The sequence below is a fragment of the Ictidomys tridecemlineatus genome, chromosome 2, assembly GCF_052094955.1.
Source record: "Ictidomys tridecemlineatus isolate mIctTri1 chromosome 2, mIctTri1.hap1, whole genome shotgun sequence".
Lineage (NCBI taxonomy): Eukaryota > Metazoa > Chordata > Mammalia > Rodentia > Sciuridae > Ictidomys > Ictidomys tridecemlineatus.
Window position 1 is genome coordinate 964,269 of NC_135478.1, and position 18,302 is coordinate 982,570.

At 63.1% G+C, this 18,302-nt stretch overlaps 1 protein-coding gene across 4 annotated transcripts in view; it reads left to right on the plus strand.

Annotated features, from left to right (window-relative positions):
• Nucleotides 1-8,962, plus strand: part of Plk5 (polo like kinase 5 (inactive)) — a 25,229-nt gene extending 16,267 nt beyond the window's left edge. For 2 of the 4 annotated variants that reach the window (XM_078032777.1, XM_078032759.1), the window contains 7 exons: nt 1,205-1,331; nt 1,468-1,541; nt 1,862-1,946; nt 2,135-2,212; nt 3,740-3,896; nt 7,150-7,441; nt 8,503-8,962. In XM_078032777.1, the coding sequence (XP_077888903.1) occupies nt 1,205-1,331; nt 1,468-1,541; nt 1,862-1,946; nt 2,135-2,212; nt 3,740-3,896; nt 7,150-7,441; nt 8,503-8,688 (999 nt within the window). In that variant the 3' untranslated portion in view covers nt 8,689-8,962. The remainder of the gene's footprint in view (nt 1-1,204; nt 1,332-1,467; nt 1,542-1,861; nt 1,947-2,134; nt 2,213-3,739; nt 3,897-7,149; nt 7,442-8,502) is intronic. The other 2 variants (XM_078032764.1, XM_078032771.1) reach the window with 2 other exon arrangements.
• The last annotated feature ends 9,340 nt before the right edge of the window (nt 8,963-18,302 follow it).

Sequence of the window (18,302 nt, forward strand, 5' to 3'; positions counted from 1 at the left end):
AGATGAGGCACAGGTGAAGCACAGGTGGGCCAAAAGTAGGGCACAGGTGAGGCACAGATGAAGCACAGGTGAGGCACAGGTGAAGCACATGTGGTCCACAGGACACAGATGAGGCACAGTTGAAGCACAGGTGAAGCACATGTGGTCCACAGGTAGGGCATGGATGAGGCACAGGTAGGGCACAGATGAGGCACAGTAGGCACAGGTAGGACACAGGTGAGGCATAGGTAGGGCACAGGTGAGGCACAAGTGGGGCTCAGGTGAAGCACATATGGTCCACAGCGCACAGATGAGGCACAGGTGAAGTACAGGTGGGCCACAGGTAGGGCACAGGTGGGGCACAGGTGAAGCACAGGTAGGGCACAGATGAGGCACAGGTGAAGCACATGTGGTCCACAGGTAGAGCACAGATGAGGCACAGGTGAAGCACAGGTGAGCCACAAGTAGGGCACAGGTGAGGCACAGGTGGGGCACAGATGAGGCACAGTGAGGTACAGGTGAAGCATATGTGGTCCACAGGTAGGGCACAGATTAGGCACAGGTGAGGCACAGGTGAAGCACAGGTGGGCCACAGTAGGGCATAGGTGAGGCACAGGGGGCACAGGTGAGGCAGAGGTGGGGCACAGGAGGGGCACAGGTGAAGCACAGGTGGGCCACAGGTAGGGCACAGGTAGGGCATAGATGAGGCACAGGTGAGGCACAGGTGAAGTACAGGTGGGCCACAGGGCACAGGTAGGGCATAGGTGAGGCACAGGTGGGGCACAAGTGAGGCACAGGTAGGACACAGGTGGGGCACAGGTGAGGCAGAGGTGGGGCACAGGTGGTCCACAGGTAGGGCATAGGTAGGGCAGAGGTAGGGCATAGGTGAGGCACAGGTGGGGCACAGGTGGTCCACAGGTAGGACACAGGTGGGGCACAGGTAGGGCACAGGTGGGGCACAGGTAGGGCATAGGTGAGGCACAGGTGGGACACAGGTGGTCCACAGGTAGGGCATAGGTGGGGCACAGGTGGGGCACAGGTGGAGAACAGGTGGGAGCTGAGGGTGCTCAGGCCCTGTGCAGGGAGGCCTGGCCCAGGTGAGCCGGGTGCTGGGAGCGGGGCGGCCTGTGGTTAGGTGGAGAGAGGAGGGTTGTGGAGGTGCAGGATCAAGGGGACAGGCACCTGTCGTCATGTGAGTGCGCTGACCCTCCGCCCTGCTCTGAAGGGCTTCACTCCCGAGCGGATGCCCCCCCACTCCCGCCACAGCCCCCCGGTCTTCACCTTCCCACAACCTCTGGGCAGCCTCTTCCGGAAAGTGGGCCAGCTACTGTCGACCCAGTGTGGACCTCCCTGTGAGTGCCTGGCTGCCCACCCCTGCCCATGTCCCCAGCACTGGCTCTCGCCTGCCGCGGCCGTCCCACCTGCTGGTGCTGCCCAGGCCTCCCCCTCTGCCAGCTGCGGCTCTGCCAAAGCCTTGTGCTCCCTCAGGCCCCTTCACCTCCAAAGAGGCCTCGGGCCCAGGAGAAGGGCCAGAACCTGACTCCGTGGACTGGAGCAGCGAGGTGAGAGGGCACAGGGGGGCACCGCACCCCTGAAGCTCCTGCCCCACGCAGGCTTCCCTGGGCCTCTGGGGACCCCCAGGCCCCTCCATCTGGTCTGACTCACGGGGCCCCTCTGCATCCAGCTCTCCTCTGCCCGGTTCCCCCTGGGACCCACCCCACACCTGGTTCACCCCCTCGTGCTTCTGAGTGCCTACTGGATGCCCTGTGAGCTGCTCCCAGAGGGCACCATTCCCGTGGGTGCTGAGCAGGGCGGGCGGAGGGAGCTGCTGGGGGTCAGGGCTGGGGGCCGGGGTCCCTCACCTCTCCCACTTCCTCCAAAGGCCTCCCTGTCTGAGAGACGGGCTCACTGTCCCCAGGCCCTCGTCCACTTGCTCACACAAGGGACCCTCCGGAGCGACCCGGCAGGTGAGCAGGCCCTGGGCCCTGGCAGTGAGCACCTGCAGGAGGCGCATCCCCAGCCTGGCCACCGCCCCCTCCTGGTCCACACCTGAAACATGGGGAACTGTCCTTCTGGGTTAAAGATGAGACTTTTCCTGGATGTGAGAGTCTGGAGGGGCCCAGCCTGGCTGCCCCCACACGCTCTGACCCCCCAGGTCCACAGGAGAGCCCAGAGACGGAGGTGGCAGCCGCCATCAGGAACCTACAGCTCTGCCTGGACGCTGGCCCTGTGGGTAGGAGCCGCCCCGCCCTGTCTGCCCAGCATTACCTGAGTGTCCAGGGTCCCCCTCAGGGCCTCCCCATTTCAGGGGCTGAGCTGGGGACCGGGAGGCCTCAGGGTGCGGTGACTCCCAGCAAGTCCCTGGGCCTCGGGGTCAGCCGTGCTGGGGAGGGCTCGGGAGCTCTCTCCTCTCAGGGTGGCCACCTCAGCTTCTTACCCAGCCTTGCCCGAGAGCCACGGAGGAGGCGTCCATCCACTCCACCCGGGAGATGGGACCCTGTCCTCAGTGTCCCCAAGCCCCAAACCCTGCCTCCCCTCACCCGTCACCCGCCACAGCCTCCCACCTGCCTGGGGAGGACCCAGGCCCAGCCCCAGGTGGCACAGGTCTGTTCCCATCGCCTCTTCCGCTTCCCCAGGCTGAGTACGAGGAAGACCCCTCACTTTAGAGGCTCTAAGCAACCGGAGCCAATTTTTATATCCTTAAGATTTTTAATAAATGGTAGAAAGTGGTTCGAGAAAAGATAAGCAGGAACCTCCAGACCCCTCCCAGGTGGGCTCGCTGCCAGGACGTGGGCGGCTGAGATGCCCCCACGGGGCCAGACAGGAACCGAGTGCCCGCTGTGTCCGTTTAGCTGGTCGCCTGGTGTCAGACGCCACCAGTCCCCACTGCCTCTCCGTTCTCTTCCTCCTCTTCCTGTGGAGCTGGGGACTGAACCCAGGGCCTGTGCATGGGGGCGAGCTCTCGGTGGCTGAGCTGTGTCCCAGGGCCTGATCCAGGGTCTATCCAGGATCCCGCGTGGCATGGAGCAATATTTTTTTCAGTTGACAGAAAAATGTATTCACTTGTCTGTTTTTATTTTTGACTGGCACATGGTGACCCGGTGTGCAGATGGACCGGGGCCTCTGCATGCTGGGCAGGCACCTGCGGCCTGGTCACTTTCCCAGCCCCAGGGTGGCATTGCCACACAGCAAAGGTGGGACAGATCGCAGGGACCGGCACATCCATCCCTCCATCACCGACCCTCTCTGTATCGAGAACATTCAACCCTCTGCACCCCACGGAGGGAGACCTCCATTTTCAAACGCAAATTCTTTTAACAAAATAAAACCACACTTTCTGGTGCTTCGTCCATTGCAGCGGTGGGGAATCCCTCACTTCCCGAGGCACCTCCTGGCCCCAGATTCTCCCTTGAGCGGCAGGAATCAGGAGACCTGTCCCTGAACTTCTTCCAGTATTTTTTATGCTGATTCACTTTGGCACTGGGGGCTGAACCCAGGTGCTGTGCCACTGAGCCACCCGGCCCTCTTAGTCCTGTAGGTTGAGACAGAGTCTTGCTAAGTTGCTGAGGCTGGCCTCAAACTTGCCACCCTCCTCCCTCGGCCTCCCCTGTACCACGATGCCCAGCCACTCTTCAACATCTCCTCTGCGGACTGGCCCTCTGTTCGAGCCCCCAACCCTCTGCCCAGCCCTGTGTGAAGCAGCTGGACTCCGCTCAGGCCCCATGCTGACCCCAGGTGGACACCTCATCTTTGTGCTCAGCCACACAGGACCCCCCAGGGGGGCAGCAGCCCCCCCTCTGGGCTCCCAGGTGGGTGGACTACTCCAGCAAGTACGGCTTTGGCTACCAGCTGTCGGATGGGGGCAGTGGAGTCCTGTTTCGGGATGGCACCCACATGGCCCTGCGCCCCCCAGGAAGGTAAGTGCTGGGGCTCCTTTCCCTGGAGACCACCCTCCCGGCTCCCCGAGTGGACTAGTCCTCACTCCTGGCAGGGCTCACTGCCCGGGGTCAGTGCTCAACAAGTGAGCGGGCTGCCTTCTGCAGCAAGCTGACCACGTGGGCAGCCAGGAGGGAGGGGACTCGCAGTCAGGGGGCGGGAAGAACCCACGAGCTTCAGGGGAGTCATGGGGGTAGGTGTGCCAGGCCCCCAGCTGGGGCACACCGGGGGGAGGGACAGGTCTCCCAGGCCACTGTCAGGCCCGGAGAGGGGGTGGGACAGAAGGCCCCCCCAGGCTCTGGGTGCCCCCACTCCCCCCAGCCCCCAGCTCACCCTTCAGCAGGTCTTTCTGGCCCAAGTGACAGAGACCAGCAGGCAGGCGGGGGACTAGCCAGGCAGGCGGTGGACTAGCAGGCAGGCAGAGGACTAGCCAGGCAGGTGGTGGACTAGCAGGCAGGCGGGGGACTAGCCAGGCAGGTGGTGGACCCAGCAGGCAGGCGGAGGACTAGCCAGGCAGGCGGGGGACTAGCCAGGCAGGCGGGGGACTAGCCAGGCAGGCGGGGGACTAGCCAGGCAGGCGGGGGACTAGCCAGGCAGGCCGAGGACTAGCCAGGCAGGCGGGGGACTAGCCAGGCAGGCAGTGGACTAGCCAGGCAGGCCGAGGACTAGCCAGGCAGGCCGAGGACTAGCCAGGCAGGCGGGGGACTAGCCAGGCAGGCGGAGGACTAGCCAGGCAGGCCGAGGACTAGCCAGGCAGGCGGGGGACTAGCCAGGCAGGCCGGGGACTAGCCAGGCAGGCCGAGGACTAGCCAGGCAGGCGGGGGACTAGCCAGGCAGGCGGAGGACTAGCCAGGCAGGCAGTGGACTAGCCAGGCAGGCCGAGGACTAGCCAGGCAGGCGGGGGACTAGCCAGGCAGGCAGTGGACTAGCCAGGCAGGCAGTGGACTAGCCAGGCAGGCCGAGGACTAGCCAGGCAGGCGGGGGACTAGCCAGGCAGGCGGGGGACTAGCCCAGGCAGGCGGTGGACTAGCCAGGCAGGCGGAGGACTAGCCAGGCAGGCCGGGGACTAGCCAGGCAGGCCGGGGACTAGCCAGGCAGGCCGGGGACTAGCCAGGCAGGCAGTGGACTAGCCAGGCAGGCGGGGGACTAGCCAGGCAGGCGGGGGACTAGCCAGGCAGGCCGGGGACTAGCCAGGCAGGCGGTGGACTAGCCAGGCAGGCGGTGGACTAGCCAGGCAGGCCGGGGACTAGCCAGGCAGGCCGGGGACTAGCCAGGCAGGCCGGGGACTAGCCAGGCAGGCGGGGGACTAGCCAGGCAGGCAGTGGACTAGCCAGGCAGGCCGAGGACTAGCCAGGCAGGCCGGGGACTAGCCAGGCAGGCCGAGGACTAGCCAGGCAGGCAGTGGACTAGCCAGGCAGGCCGAGGACTAGCCAGGCAGGCAGTGGACTAGCCAGGCAGGCGGGGGACTAGCCAGGCAGGCGGGGGACTAGCCAGGCAGGCAGTGGACTAGCCAGGCAGGCCGAGGACTAGCCAGGCAGGCGGGGGACTAGCCAGGCAGGCAGTGGACTAGCCAGGCAGGCAGTGGACTAGCCAGGCAGGCCGAGGACTAGCCAGGCAGGCGGGGGACTAGCCAGGCAGGCAGTGGACTAGCCAGGCAGGCCGAGGACTAGCCAGGCAGGCCGAGGACTAGCCAGGCAGGCGGGGGACTAGCCAGGCAGGCGGAGGACTAGCCAGGCAGGCCGAGGACTAGCCAGGCAGGCGGGGGACTAGCCAGGCAGGCCGGGGACTAGCCAGGCAGGCCGAGGACTAGCCAGGCAGGCGGGGGACTAGCCAGGCAGGCGGAGGACTAGCCAGGCAGGCAGTGGACTAGCCAGGCAGGCCGAGGACTAGCCAGGCAGGCGGGGGACTAGCCAGGCAGGCAGTGGACTAGCCAGGCAGGCAGTGGACTAGCCAGGCAGGCCGAGGACTAGCCAGGCAGGCGGGGGACTAGCCAGGCAGGCGGGGGACTAGCCCAGGCAGGCGGTGGACTAGCCAGGCAGGCGGAGGACTAGCCAGGCAGGCCGGGGACTAGCCAGGCAGGCCGGGGACTAGCCAGGCAGGCCGGGGACTAGCCAGGCAGGCAGTGGACTAGCCAGGCAGGCGGGGGACTAGCCAGGCAGGCGGGGGACTAGCCAGGCAGGCCGGGGACTAGCCAGGCAGGCGGTGGACTAGCCAGGCAGGCGGTGGACTAGCCAGGCAGGCCGGGGACTAGCCAGGCAGGCCGGGGACTAGCCAGGCAGGCCGGGGACTAGCCAGGCAGGCGGGGGACTAGCCAGGCAGGCAGTGGACTAGCCAGGCAGGCCGAGGACTAGCCAGGCAGGCCGGGGACTAGCCAGGCAGGCCGAGGACTAGCCAGGCAGGCAGTGGACTAGCCAGGCAGGCCGAGGACTAGCCAGGCAGGCAGTGGACTAGCCAGGCAGGCGGGGGACTAGCCAGGCAGGCGGGGGACTAGCCAGGCAGGCAGTGGACTAGCCAGGCAGGCCGAGGACTAGCCAGGCAGGCGGGGGACTAGCCAGGCAGGCAGTGGACTAGCCAGGCAGGCAGTGGACTAGCCAGGCAGGCCGAGGACTAGCCAGGCAGGCGGGGGACTAGCCAGGCAGGCGGGGGACTAGCCCAGGCAGGCAGTGGACTAGCCAGGCAGGCGGAGGACTAGCCAGGCAGGCGGGGGACTAGCCAGGCAGGCGGTGGACTAGCCAGGCAGGCCGAGGACTAGCCAGGCAGGCGGTGGACTAGCCAGGCAGGCGGAGGACTAGCCAGGCAGGCCGAGGACTAGCCAGGCAGGCCGGGGACTAGCCAGGCAGGCCGGGGACTAGCCAGGCAGGCAGTGGACTAGCCAGGCAGGCGGGGGACTAGCCAGGCAGGCGGTGGACTAGCCAGGCAGGCCGAGGACTAGCCAGGCAGGCCGGGGACTAGCCAGGCAGGCCGGGGACTAGCCAGGCAGGCCGGGGACTAGCCAGGCAAGCGGGGGACCAGCCAGGCAGGCCGTAGCTGTGGCCGTGGAGGGCGGAGCGCCGTGGGCTGAGGGGCGGTCAGTGGGAGCATCTGGGGTCATGAGGACACTGGAGAGGCCAGGGCTGGGGGGACAGAGTGGCAGGTAGAGCCTTCTTCAGAGTCACCACTCAGGAGGCTGGGACAGGTGGCACGGCGGCCACAGTCACAGTGCCCAGGACCGAGGCCCCCTCCCCCTGCCCACAGCCACATCTGCTACCTGCCCACCCGCGGGAGGCTGGAGACCTTCGCCCTGAGGGACGTGCCCCGGGCGCTGGGCGCCAAGCTGGCCGTCCTGCGGCTCCTCACCGGCTACCTGCAGAGGCGCCTGCGGGAGGTGAGCTGGGGGGCGGGGAGAGGGGCCGGCGCCCTGACGCCCTGTCTGCAGGAGGGGGCCTCGCCTGCCCCCCAGCCGCCCGCCGCGCTGGGCCTCTGCCTGCTGCGCTTTGTGGGGACCTCGCAGGCGCTGCTGCTGCTGTTCAGCGACGGGACCCTGCAGGTGAGCAAGGGGCCAGTGGGCCAGGGCCTCTCGGCACAGCTTGGGGTCCCAGGAGACCCCAAAAGCGCTGGCTCCTGAGTGTGAAGGGGCTGGGGGCCGCCCCCGGGTCATCCTCAGCCCCACCACGCACAGTGATGACGTTTAGGGACAGCAGAATGTCACACTGGGGGATCTTCCTGGGCTCCAGTGCCGGGTTTCTGTTCTCGCGACTAAAAGGCTCAGGGTCACTCCAGGAAAACTGGGCTGACTGGGCTGCACGAAATAACCACACAAGAGACACAAATACCTTTTCCTTTGGGGTCGCTGTGACGGCTCCTCTGACCTTAAGGGTCTGCAGAAAGAGAGAGCGAGAGCAGGCGCTGACCCCTTTTATTGAGGAGAAGCCATTCAAATGAGGCAAGGGGTCAGGTTTCAGGGGGCTGAGTCTATCTTCATGATGTCCACTGTCAGCAGGTTGACTGACACCTGGGTAGGCCACACCCAAGGGCACAGTAAGAGGAGGGGACACACCCAAGGCCCTTCCATGGAAGATTCTACCCTAAACAGGGCAAGGGGTTAGATTACAAAGGAACAGGTGAGCGTAGCTGCACCATGGGGCTGTAGCAAGACACACCCATTTCTGTGACTGAGCGCCTCAGCACCCAGCTGGGGAGTGTAACTCAGTCACCCGTAAGGTTGGCCTCCCACACTCCAGTGCATGTCATGGGGAGCTCATGGGTCCTTGTCCTGAGGACCCTCGGGCGAAGCTCTGGGCAGCTCTGACGGTGCCGCTCCTGACACTGCTCAGTCTCAGGGACAAAGTGGCCCCCTCTGGGCTGCAGAGCCCAGTGCAGGCCCCTCTGCACCTCGCTGGCTTCGGCAGCCAGAAAAGATGTGCCTGGCTGAGGCCAGGAGGGGGCCTTGGCAGCTGAGTCCCCAGCTCAGTCTCAGTGTCCCCATCTCTACTGTAAACTCCGTGGCTTCTGACTTTGGCATTCACCAGGCTGGGGCTCCTCCCAGAAGGCAGGGGCGGGCAGGGGCAGGAGGAGGCCCCCATCTGGACCCTGCTCCTTGCCCCACAGGTCAGCTTCGGTGGGCTGCAGACCCAGCTGGTGCTGAGTGGCGAGGGCCAGGGGCTGCTGCTCACCCACTGGGCGCGGGGTCAGCCAGGGGCCTCCTACTCCCTGGGCACCCTGCAGCGCCGCGAGTGTGCCCCGGCTGCCCTGCAGCACCTGCGCCACACACTCCACCTGCTGCAGAGCTTATAGCGACCCAGGATCAGAGTGGACCTCCGCGTGACGAGGCTGGGGACCCAGGCTCCATTCCTGTTTCTGCTGCTCCCCCAGAGGGAAGTCGCTGGGAGAGCGGGGGCACACAGGAGGGTGGCAGGGTGGCTTCTCGCCCCGTGGCCTGACTGTTCAACCAGACTCCCGTGGGCATCGACTGGGGCTGGGGCTCGGTGGTAGAGCACTTGCCCGCCATGGGGAGGCACCAGGTTCGACCCTCAGCACCGCCTAAAATAAATGAATAAGATCAAGTCCATCAACGTCTAAAAATATATTGAAAAATCAAAGCACTTGACTCTGCCGTGTGCATCCGCCTCCCTCGGGGGCCTGAGGGGCCTCTGGAGGGGGTGCCCTTCGCGGCACAGACAGCGAGACTTTGCACCAATGCGGAGATCAGCACCCAAAGTGGCGCCTTGCCTTCCCCAAAACCTGCACTCGGGGACATTTGCTTAATGGCCAAGCAGTGGGGACACTGGTGTTGGCGCTGGAGAGACAGGGAGCCGGGAGATGTAGAGAGTTTGTCACCAGAGGCCACGAGGGGTGCAGGGTGCCTCCATGGGACACCACACCAGAGGTTCCCTCACCCCAAATGTGGGAGGAGCCTGCAGACACCAGGGTGTGAGAGCGTGAGCCCTCTGCGTCCCCAGGTGGGAGCCCAGGCCACCTCGTCTCTGGATACCTGTCATTCTCCACCCAGGGTGGGGACACAGAACCCATTCTGGCCTGTGGAAGAAGGGCCACCTGTGACCGTCAGAGACACTGAGGCCCGAGAGGGGCTGGCCTCCAAGGGGATAGCCAAAGCCAGGACCTGTGACCCAGATCCAGGGGCAGGAGGCTGTGCCTCGTGGGGGGCCAGAGTGGGGGCCTGGGGGCTCCGGGTAGCAGATCTGCTCTGGTCACGTGGCCTTGGTCCCCATGGGTGCTTTCAGGCACGGTTCTCAGCTGGTGGCTCCTGGGCCGTTCTGGGGTGGCGGCTCAGGTGTTCAGAAGTGGATTCCATGCTGCCGGGAGACCCAGGCACCAGCCCGGGCCTCACTTCGCCATCTGTTTAGGAGGGCGGTGAGCTGCCAGCAGCCTGGTTCCGGGTGAAGCTCAGCTCCTGAGGTCCCCCTGTTGGCGCCGGCACTCATCATGGGAAAGAGTAACTGACTTATTATGCAGGTGCCACCCTTAAGAGGTGTCCCCAAACCCCAATATATATGTACCTATAAGAGCCACGATGGAAATGGGCACCCAGGACATTTGTTGATGTCGGGAACTGTCAATGTGTGGACTGTGTGACGTCATCGTCTGTCCTTCTCGGTCAGAGTAGCTGTTCTCCAGGGAGAGGGCTGACTGCCCCCAGGGGACCCTGGGGGACATCTGGAACACTGGATCCTCATGACTGGGGAGCTCTGCCCTCGGTGGGTGGAAGCTGCTCAGCACCCTAGACCCAGAGCGCCGCCCGGACATTGATGCTGGAACAGACATAATGTCTCGTTCCTGAAGCACATTTTCTCTGTAATCAAAAAAAAAAAGCCAGTAAGAGAAAGGAAAGCCATGCCCGGGAGCAGCAGCCTGTGCCACAGGGCACCGCACGCACCGCAGGAGAGAGGTCTCTGCCAACGTCCCTGGGCCAGGCGCTGCATCCGGGAAGAGAGGTCAGCGGGCACCCTCCGTCAGGGTGGGGCCCAGCCTGGGTGCCCGCCCTCCCTGCCAGGATTGTGTCCTGGACACCAGCTGCAGGTCACGTGCCAACACGGCTCCCCCCCAGGCCAAAGACAGGCCAGAGCACAGACCCTCCCCGTCACCCTCCCGAGGCCTCTTCCCACTCAGTCCCAGAGCCACCACGCACGGATCCCAGGCCCCTCCACTTGGGGGAGGTCACGGAGTCACCTGGTTTTTTCCATCTGTTTCATACATCTAGGTTCTTGCAAAAAATAGTCCGAACATGCACCGCGGCCTGGCTTCTGCCCGGGTGCCTTGTGCACCCATGTGTGTAGATCAGCTCCTGCTTTTAATGGAGTGGGCGACGGAGAGAGGCAGGCGTTTAAGGACGGCAGTGGGGCAGTGACCCAACAGACACTGTGGCCAGCGTCAGGAGTGCAGGAAGCAGCAGAGGTGTGGGGAGCCCGGGGCCGGAGCTGGGTGAGGACCAGGTTCTGCACCTCGGGAGGGTCTGGGGAGCCCTGGGGAGCCCCGAGGAAGGGGGCGTGTGGAGAGAGGACCTGTGGGAAGCAGAGTGGACGTCGGGCACTTTTAGTGACTGAACTGACCTCTGCCACTTTTACAGCGCGACACAGCCACCGGTGGAGCAGCTCCTGCTCCTGGCTTTGCTTACTGCCCAGGGCCTGAGAGCCCGCAGAGCCCGCCTCCAGCCCTGCACCCGGGGCCTCATCCGTCTCCCCTGGACTCTCCTGTCACTGGGTCACGGGACCTCAGCACGAGGTCCGCAGGTCCATCCACACTGCAGCTGTCACCTGGCTCCTGTCCTGGTGAGGACACTCTGGAGTATGGACAGAGCACTCTGTCCCTCCGCCTATCACTGGTTCTACAGTCATCTGGTTTCACATGACAGAACGCCCCTCCTAATCCTTAAGAGCAGGGCTGCCCTGGGACCCAGAGGCCCCAGAAGAGCACGGTTCAGCTCAGGTGAGGCCCGCGGTGCAGCCTCCCTGCTCTCTCCACCTCCACTCCGCCAGGCTCGGTCTTGGCTTCAGCTTTAGCGAACGCTGGAGGCAGTGCTGACCTCGTCCCAGCTCACAAACCCAGGGGAAGTAGCTGACTGTGGTCCAGTAAGTCCCAGTGGAGCTGGCTGGTGGGCCTGGGACCTGACCTCCTGTGCTGGCCTGCACCAGAGGCCCGGGCTCAGGGCTGTGCTCCTGACGGAACATGGATCTGTGTGCAGAGGCGGGGGCGGCCTCCAAGCTGGCCCCAGCAGCCCTGTCTTCTGAATTCATGGCCTGGGGCAGCGCCCTCCCCACAAGGGGCCGACCTGTGGGGCCAATAGGACATCACAAGTGAGCCAGCCTGTGGCCTCCAGTCTGGGTTGGTGAGTGTGATGGGCTCTCTGCTTGCTCTGATTGCTCACGCTGGGGACAGCCAGTCTCCATGTCAGGAGGAAGCTCAAGCCGTGCTGAGGTCAAGGCTGCTGTGAGGGAGCCACCGAGAGGCAGCCCAGCCTGCAAGTGACAGCCCTCAGCTGCACTTGACAGCGGCCACACATGTGCACAGTGAAAAACGCGTTTATTTGTCAGGGGTCCCTGAGCTTGGGGGTGACTTGTCCTGGGGCCATGGCCAGCCACACCCCGTGCCCCACAAAGGCCAGCTCCCTTTCTGCCCACCACGCGTGTTCCTGGGGGGTGGGGACTGGCGGCGGGCTTAGCTGTGTCCTGAAGGGACCTGTCTAACATGTTTATTGCCACCTGTCGGGGCGTCGAGCAGCGACACTCGGACATCCCCACGCCTGAGCCCCCCCCAGAGGTGAACCAACAACAAGACCACGCCCACTTCCGGGCCTCGGGCGACCCCGATTCGGCGTAAGACCGCCGCCTGGGAGCGCGCCCGCGGCCAACCGGCGTTCCCTTTCCCGCCTCGAGGGCCACGTGACCCAGCCTCTGGCCCACCGCCTCGTGGGCCCGTCCGAGCACGTGACAGAGTGCCTCCTCCAATCACGGACAAGAAGGCCGGACCGCGGCTGGGCGTCTCCCTGGGCGCCGGCCGCCGCCTGACGTCACAGCGCGGGGTGGGGCAGGCCGGCTCCTGCGCTGGCGAGGCCCACCTGGCCCGCGGGGTCGCGCATAGTAGGGTTCTGTTCGTATAATAGTTTCAAATGACATGGTGTCAGAAAGGGAGGACAGATTAGCGTTGCCGGGGCTTCAGGGTGGGGAGGGGGCTGTGGGGCGAAGGGGCAGTGGGAGCGACCCTGGATGCAGTGGGCAGCTCCACCTTGGGACATGGGTGTCCCGCTATAAAACTGTAGGGACCCCCCACAGCAGTACAAGAAGTAACACAGAGGACCCGGAATGGGGCTGCTGGACCCTGTCATGTCCGCATCCGGCTGCCGTTTGGCAAAGAGGCTCCCCCGGGGAGCCCACCGCAGGGCCACGGTCTCGCACTCACCACTTCTGCACCTTGACCCCAACGGTCCCCTCCCCGCTGCACACAGCGCAGGCTCCGTGCCGGCGAGTGGGGCGAGGCGGGTGGAGGAGGCAGGAGTCACTGCCTGGCCCCCCAGATGAGCCCTCACCACAGAGGGACATCAGATGCCACAGCAGGTCACTGTCACACCCGCTCTGGTCTTTCTTTCAAATGTGAGTGGATACACAATTATCTCAAGAGCATCTTTCAATTAAAAACTGTCTTGGGCTGGGGATACAGCTCAGTTGGTAGAGTGCTTGCCTCACGTGCACACACCACCAAAAAATATATATCTATATCTATATCATCTTGGGTAGGGGTGATGGCAGAAGCCTATAATTGCAGCAGCTCCAAAGGCTGAGACAGGAGGATCACAAGTTCAAAGCCAGGCTCAGCAATGCAAGGTGCTAAGCAACTGAGACCCTGTCTCTAAATAAAACACAAAATAGGGCGCTGGGGATGTGGCTCAGTGGTGGAGTGCCATCCCTGGTGCCCCCCAAAAATCATTTTTAAAAGATAGAAAGGGAAAAAAATTATTGTTAGATAGTGAGTTCGGTGGCGTGTCCCTGTCACCCTCCTACTTGGGAGGCTGAGGCAGGTGGATGAGTGAAAGATCCAGTCGGGTCACTGTCCTCCCTGACAGGACCCACCCTCTCCCTTGAGCACATCTTTTCCTTTCTCCTTTAATAGTCTTTGCTAGATTAAAAAAAAATCTGGGGATGTGACTCAGTGGTAGACATTGCCCAGAAGCCCTGGGTTCCACACCCAGGGCCACAGGAAATGAAGGAGTAAGTGATCTTCGGTCCCTTGTAGGGCTTAATAATATTAACTTAATATAGAATCACCATGTAACGCCCCCCAGGCGCTTCCCATATACCCAAACAGTGAACACAGAGGGGGACCCGGGTGCTGCCCTCATGTGCACACGGCCCTGGGTTGACTTTCTCTGCAGCCTTGGTCCAGGGAGCTGTCCTGTCTGTGGTCAGAGCCAGTCTGCTTGCAGCCACCAAGGCCAACCGGGCTTCTGGTCCTCCAAGCCATGCCAGGAGTCAGAAGGCTCTCAGCAAGAAAAACGAGCGCTCTCAGATCAGGTTGATTCTTGATGGCACATGGGTTTAGTGCTCTGGGTTTTTCAAACAGCTTTACTTTAAAATATTAATGGAGGCTGGGGATGTGGCTCAAGCAGTAGTGCACTCTCCTGGCATGCGTGCGGCCCGGGTTCGATCCTCAGCACCACATACCAACAAAGATGTTGTGTCCGCCGAGAACTAAGAAATAAATATTACAAATTCTCTCTCTCTCTCCCTCTCTCTCACTGTCTCTCACTCTCTCTTTAAAAAAAAAAAACAGTAAAAAAAAAAAGAAATAAAATACTAATGGCTGGGTGTGGTAGCCACGCCATCATCCCAGCAACTGGGGAGCCCAAGACAGGAGGACGGCAAGGAGGTCAGACTGGGTGACTTAGCAAGACTCTGTATCTAAGCAAAATAAAAAGAGCTGGGAATGCAGCTCAGTGGCAGAGAGCTGGCCCAGCATGTGTGAGGACATGGGGCCATCTCTAGTGCCCTCCTCCACAAACTATACCTTATGTATTAATAAAATGAATACATAAAATCAGATCATATCTGCCTATAAACGGATGCATCTGTAGAATGTAATCTATGCACACGGAGGTTGGGGTCCCAAAGTGACAGTGCCCAGGTATGAGCCAGCTCAGAGACCTTTTGCTGTGTTGAGGTACTGGGGCTGAAGCCCAGAGCCTGGCATGTGTTGGGCAAGTCCTCACCACTGACCTACACCCCTTTTTATTTTGAGACAGGACTTTGCTAAGTTGTGGAGGCTGGCCTCAAGCTTGCATCCTCCTGCCTTGGCCTCCTGAGCAACTGGGATGACAGGCAGGGCCACTGCACCAGCTGGTGCATTGCTGTTAAAGCCCAACCTCACTGGGATCCTGGGGTTTCCCCAGTGCCCTCTTTCTACCCCGGGACCCCATTCAGGACCCTACATGGCTTTAGTTGTCATCTCTCCTTGGGCTCCTCTGAGCCATGAGTTTCTCAGCCCTTCCTGTCCCCAGTGGTGGGTAGTTCTGAGGGGTCCTGCTCAGGGGTGCTCTGCACTGCCCCCTATTGGATGTCGATGCCTTTCTCTGGTTGGACTAGGGTGACCGCTGTGGGGACAGAGCCCACAGAGCCAAGGTGCCCACTCATCACCTCATATCGGGGAACACGACAAAGCAGGGAGTGTTGACCTTGGCCCGAGTTGTCAAAGGGCTCTTGAAGCCCACTGTTCAGCTGGTGTGGGTGATGCCCGCCTGAGGGCCACTGCCCTGGGCTCTCCTTTGTTCCACATAAATCAGGGAAACGTCCTCTCTGTCTGGACACGTCCCAGCTTCTGTTTGCAAACAGGGAAATGAATGCATCTGCCGAGACCCTTGCTGTCTGGCCCTCCCTCGGGTCCCTGGCGAGGGACCTCTCCTTGTCTCCTTATGGTCTGGTGGCCCCAGTGCCCTGGCTGCAGGTGAGAAGGCGGCGGGCGATGGCCAGGGTCCCAGCACGGCGGGGGCCCGGGCCTGCTCTGGGCAAAGGAGACGCTGTGGCTCGTCCACTCCAGTCTCGGAGCCCTGCCACAGGCCCGGGTGAGGGCGACCGGGCCGCCCTGTGCCCACCAAGCCCCAGCTTCCATCAGGACAGGGTGTCATGTGCTGCGCTGGACACACGGTGGCGGCAGAGGACAGGCCGCTGCCTCCACCGGCGGCTGACACCGTGCTGGGTGTGGGGCAGGTGGGCGAGGCCCGTGTGCCAGGGCTGTAGGCCTCCTCCCGCCTCCTGTCCAGAGCCGCCCACTCTGGACCCTGGGGCGCAAAACCAGTAGGCGCCTGTGGAATCCGTTGTGGCCTGTGCTCCCCGAGCCCCTCCTCCGTGACTTGTGACTCAGGAGGCGCTGCCTGCTAGAAGGCGCCCAGGACCCAGGCTGACTCCCTCTTCCTGCCCATTCCTCGTGCGGTCACTACTTAGCAGATCAAAATACAGGTGGCAGCGGCCACCTCTGTCACCCCAGTGACTCAGGAGGCTGAGGTGGGGTCTCAAGTGCAAGGCCAACACACTGTCTCTGAATAGAAAATAAAAGGGCTGGGGGTGGCTCCATGCCCGGTCCCAAGCCAGAGAAACCAAAGACCCCCAGGCAGGACCCGGGAGGTGGGCTACGAAGCACGTCCTTGTTTGAGAGTCTGCTGAGCTGGACGTCCTGCACTCTCCAGGAGGGACCGTGCCAGCCTCTGCCCCTTGAGCCCTCGCTCCTGGCGGCTCCTGTGTCCCCCTGGCATGTCCCCGTCGTGGTGGGATGGAGCACTCTGTTGCTTTCTGGCCCTGCTTACCTCGACCTCGTGTCCAGGCTGTAGAACCCGCTGCCCTCCAGGGCTGGCCGCTTCAGCACAGCGGCACTCTCCCGCAGCAACTCCCCCGGGTTCCTGTGCACGTCCATCTTCTGTGGCCCTGGAACTGGGACGTCCTGAATGCAGATGCAGGCGGCTCCTGGGGCTCCGGGGACCCCACCTCCACCTCCCCCACGGGGAGTCCCTCTGGCAGTGGGAAACGATGTGTCCTCAGGTCCTGGGGCTGGAAGGGGACACTGCTGGAGCTGTACTCCGTGGCCCATCATGGCCCAAGGTCTCCCCTCTTCTAGGTGGCCGTGGGGCCCCAAGGCTTTTGGGACTGCCCTGCTCCGGACCTCGTGCCACTCTGAGTCACTCAGCTTACCATCACTATAGCAAGATACCTGAGTTAATCGACAGATAAGGAGAAAAGGGTCTTTCCGGCTTCGGTGGCCAGCTGTCCCTGTAGCTTTGGCCTGTGGCCAGTCAGGGCATCATGGTGGACAGACACCCTTCACCATAGGCCAGGGGCAAAAAAGAGCAAAGGCCACGGCCATCCCCTGTGAGAGTCATGGGGACCCAGGTGCTCCCAGGCTGTGCTACCTCCAGTAGCCCACCCGGGGACAGGCCTGTGGGGGCCTGGGACGGGGAGCACAGCCCTCTGGAGAGCACCCTGAGCACAGGGCCTTCCTGCTGCACGGCTCCTGGTCCACCACGCTGACCTACACCTGGAGAAGATGTGTCCATCCAGGGCCATCAGGGACCGAGAAGTCTGTGGGCGGACTCCCTCCCCCCGCCCTCTCCGGGGTGTCTCCTGTTGACGTCTCTATGTCAAACCCAGTGGGGGGGCGACACGGGGCGCGGGGCACACTCCTGTAATTGGGAGGCTGAGGCAGGAGAATGCAAGTTCAAGGCCAGCCTCAGCAACTTAACAAGATCCCGTCCCCAAAAGTAACAGTAATAAAAAGGCTGGGTGGGGCGCGGCGGTTAAGGGCCCCTGGGCTCAATCCCCAGAATCAGGAATAAGAAAGAATCGGCTTCTCCACTGAGCTGGCCTCCTGTGGCCCCGCGGCCTGTGCTGGGACTTCTGTCCTGCACCGTGTGGACTCGGAGTGCCACCATCATCACAGTAAGTTCTGTTGGACATGATGGACTGCAGCATTCTAGAAGATTCCAGAAAGATCCAACGTGGAAGTCACCAGACACGAGAGGCTGTTGCGTTTCAGCTGACGTGGACCTTCTGCTTGGCGGAGTGCAGTGTGTGCTGACGTGGACTTCCAAGGCAGGTGGACTCTGCAGGATGGGCGAGGACGAATGTGGGTCCCTGTGACCAGATCACCTCAGAGAAGAGAGCGGGGCCGGAGGCTGTGCCCCACCTGCCAACAGGACCACCCGGCACTCCCCACTGCTGAGGTCGCTAAGCCCCCCTGAACCCTTCCACACTGGGGTCGCGTCTTCGGCTCTCCAGGGACACCCTGGATCTGAACCCCGTGTCCCACTGAGGACCTGGATCCGGCGGGTGAGGCTGGAGGGGACGCCCTGGGTGCGACCTTTCTCCTTCCAGCCTCGTCCCCTATTAGGACACCTGCCCCTCGGAAGGAGCCCTGGGGCCCACTCCAGGTCCCCGCCACCTGGTCTCTGACTCAGCCCCCGGCCACCCAACCAGCTGCACCTGCGAGTCACCTCCCGTCTGCCTCCTGAGCCCCTCCTTCTGCTTCCATCCCTCTCCCCTCAGGCCCATCCAGGCGCCCACCCCCCGCCTGTCCACCGCCTGCCTCCCCACCCAGAAGGTAAGCCGGAGGCCGCTCACCTGCTGGACTGTCCCACGTGTCTAAGGCCAAGCCCCATTTCACACATGTGCAGACGGAGGTAAAGAGTGAAGCCCAAGGTCCAGTGCAAAGAGGGGGCCGTGGCGGGACGCAGGGTGGGACTCCAGAGGCTGGACTGTCCCCCAAGCACAGGCACAGCCGGACTCCGTGCTGGAGCCTGCTGCTCCCGAGTCCAGGCGGGAGAACCCGGCTCTGCCCTCGGCTCTGCCCTCGGCTCGCCCGGGGCCTGAGGAAGCCCAAAGGGACTTCACCCTGAGCAGCCCAGTCCCCGAGGGTCT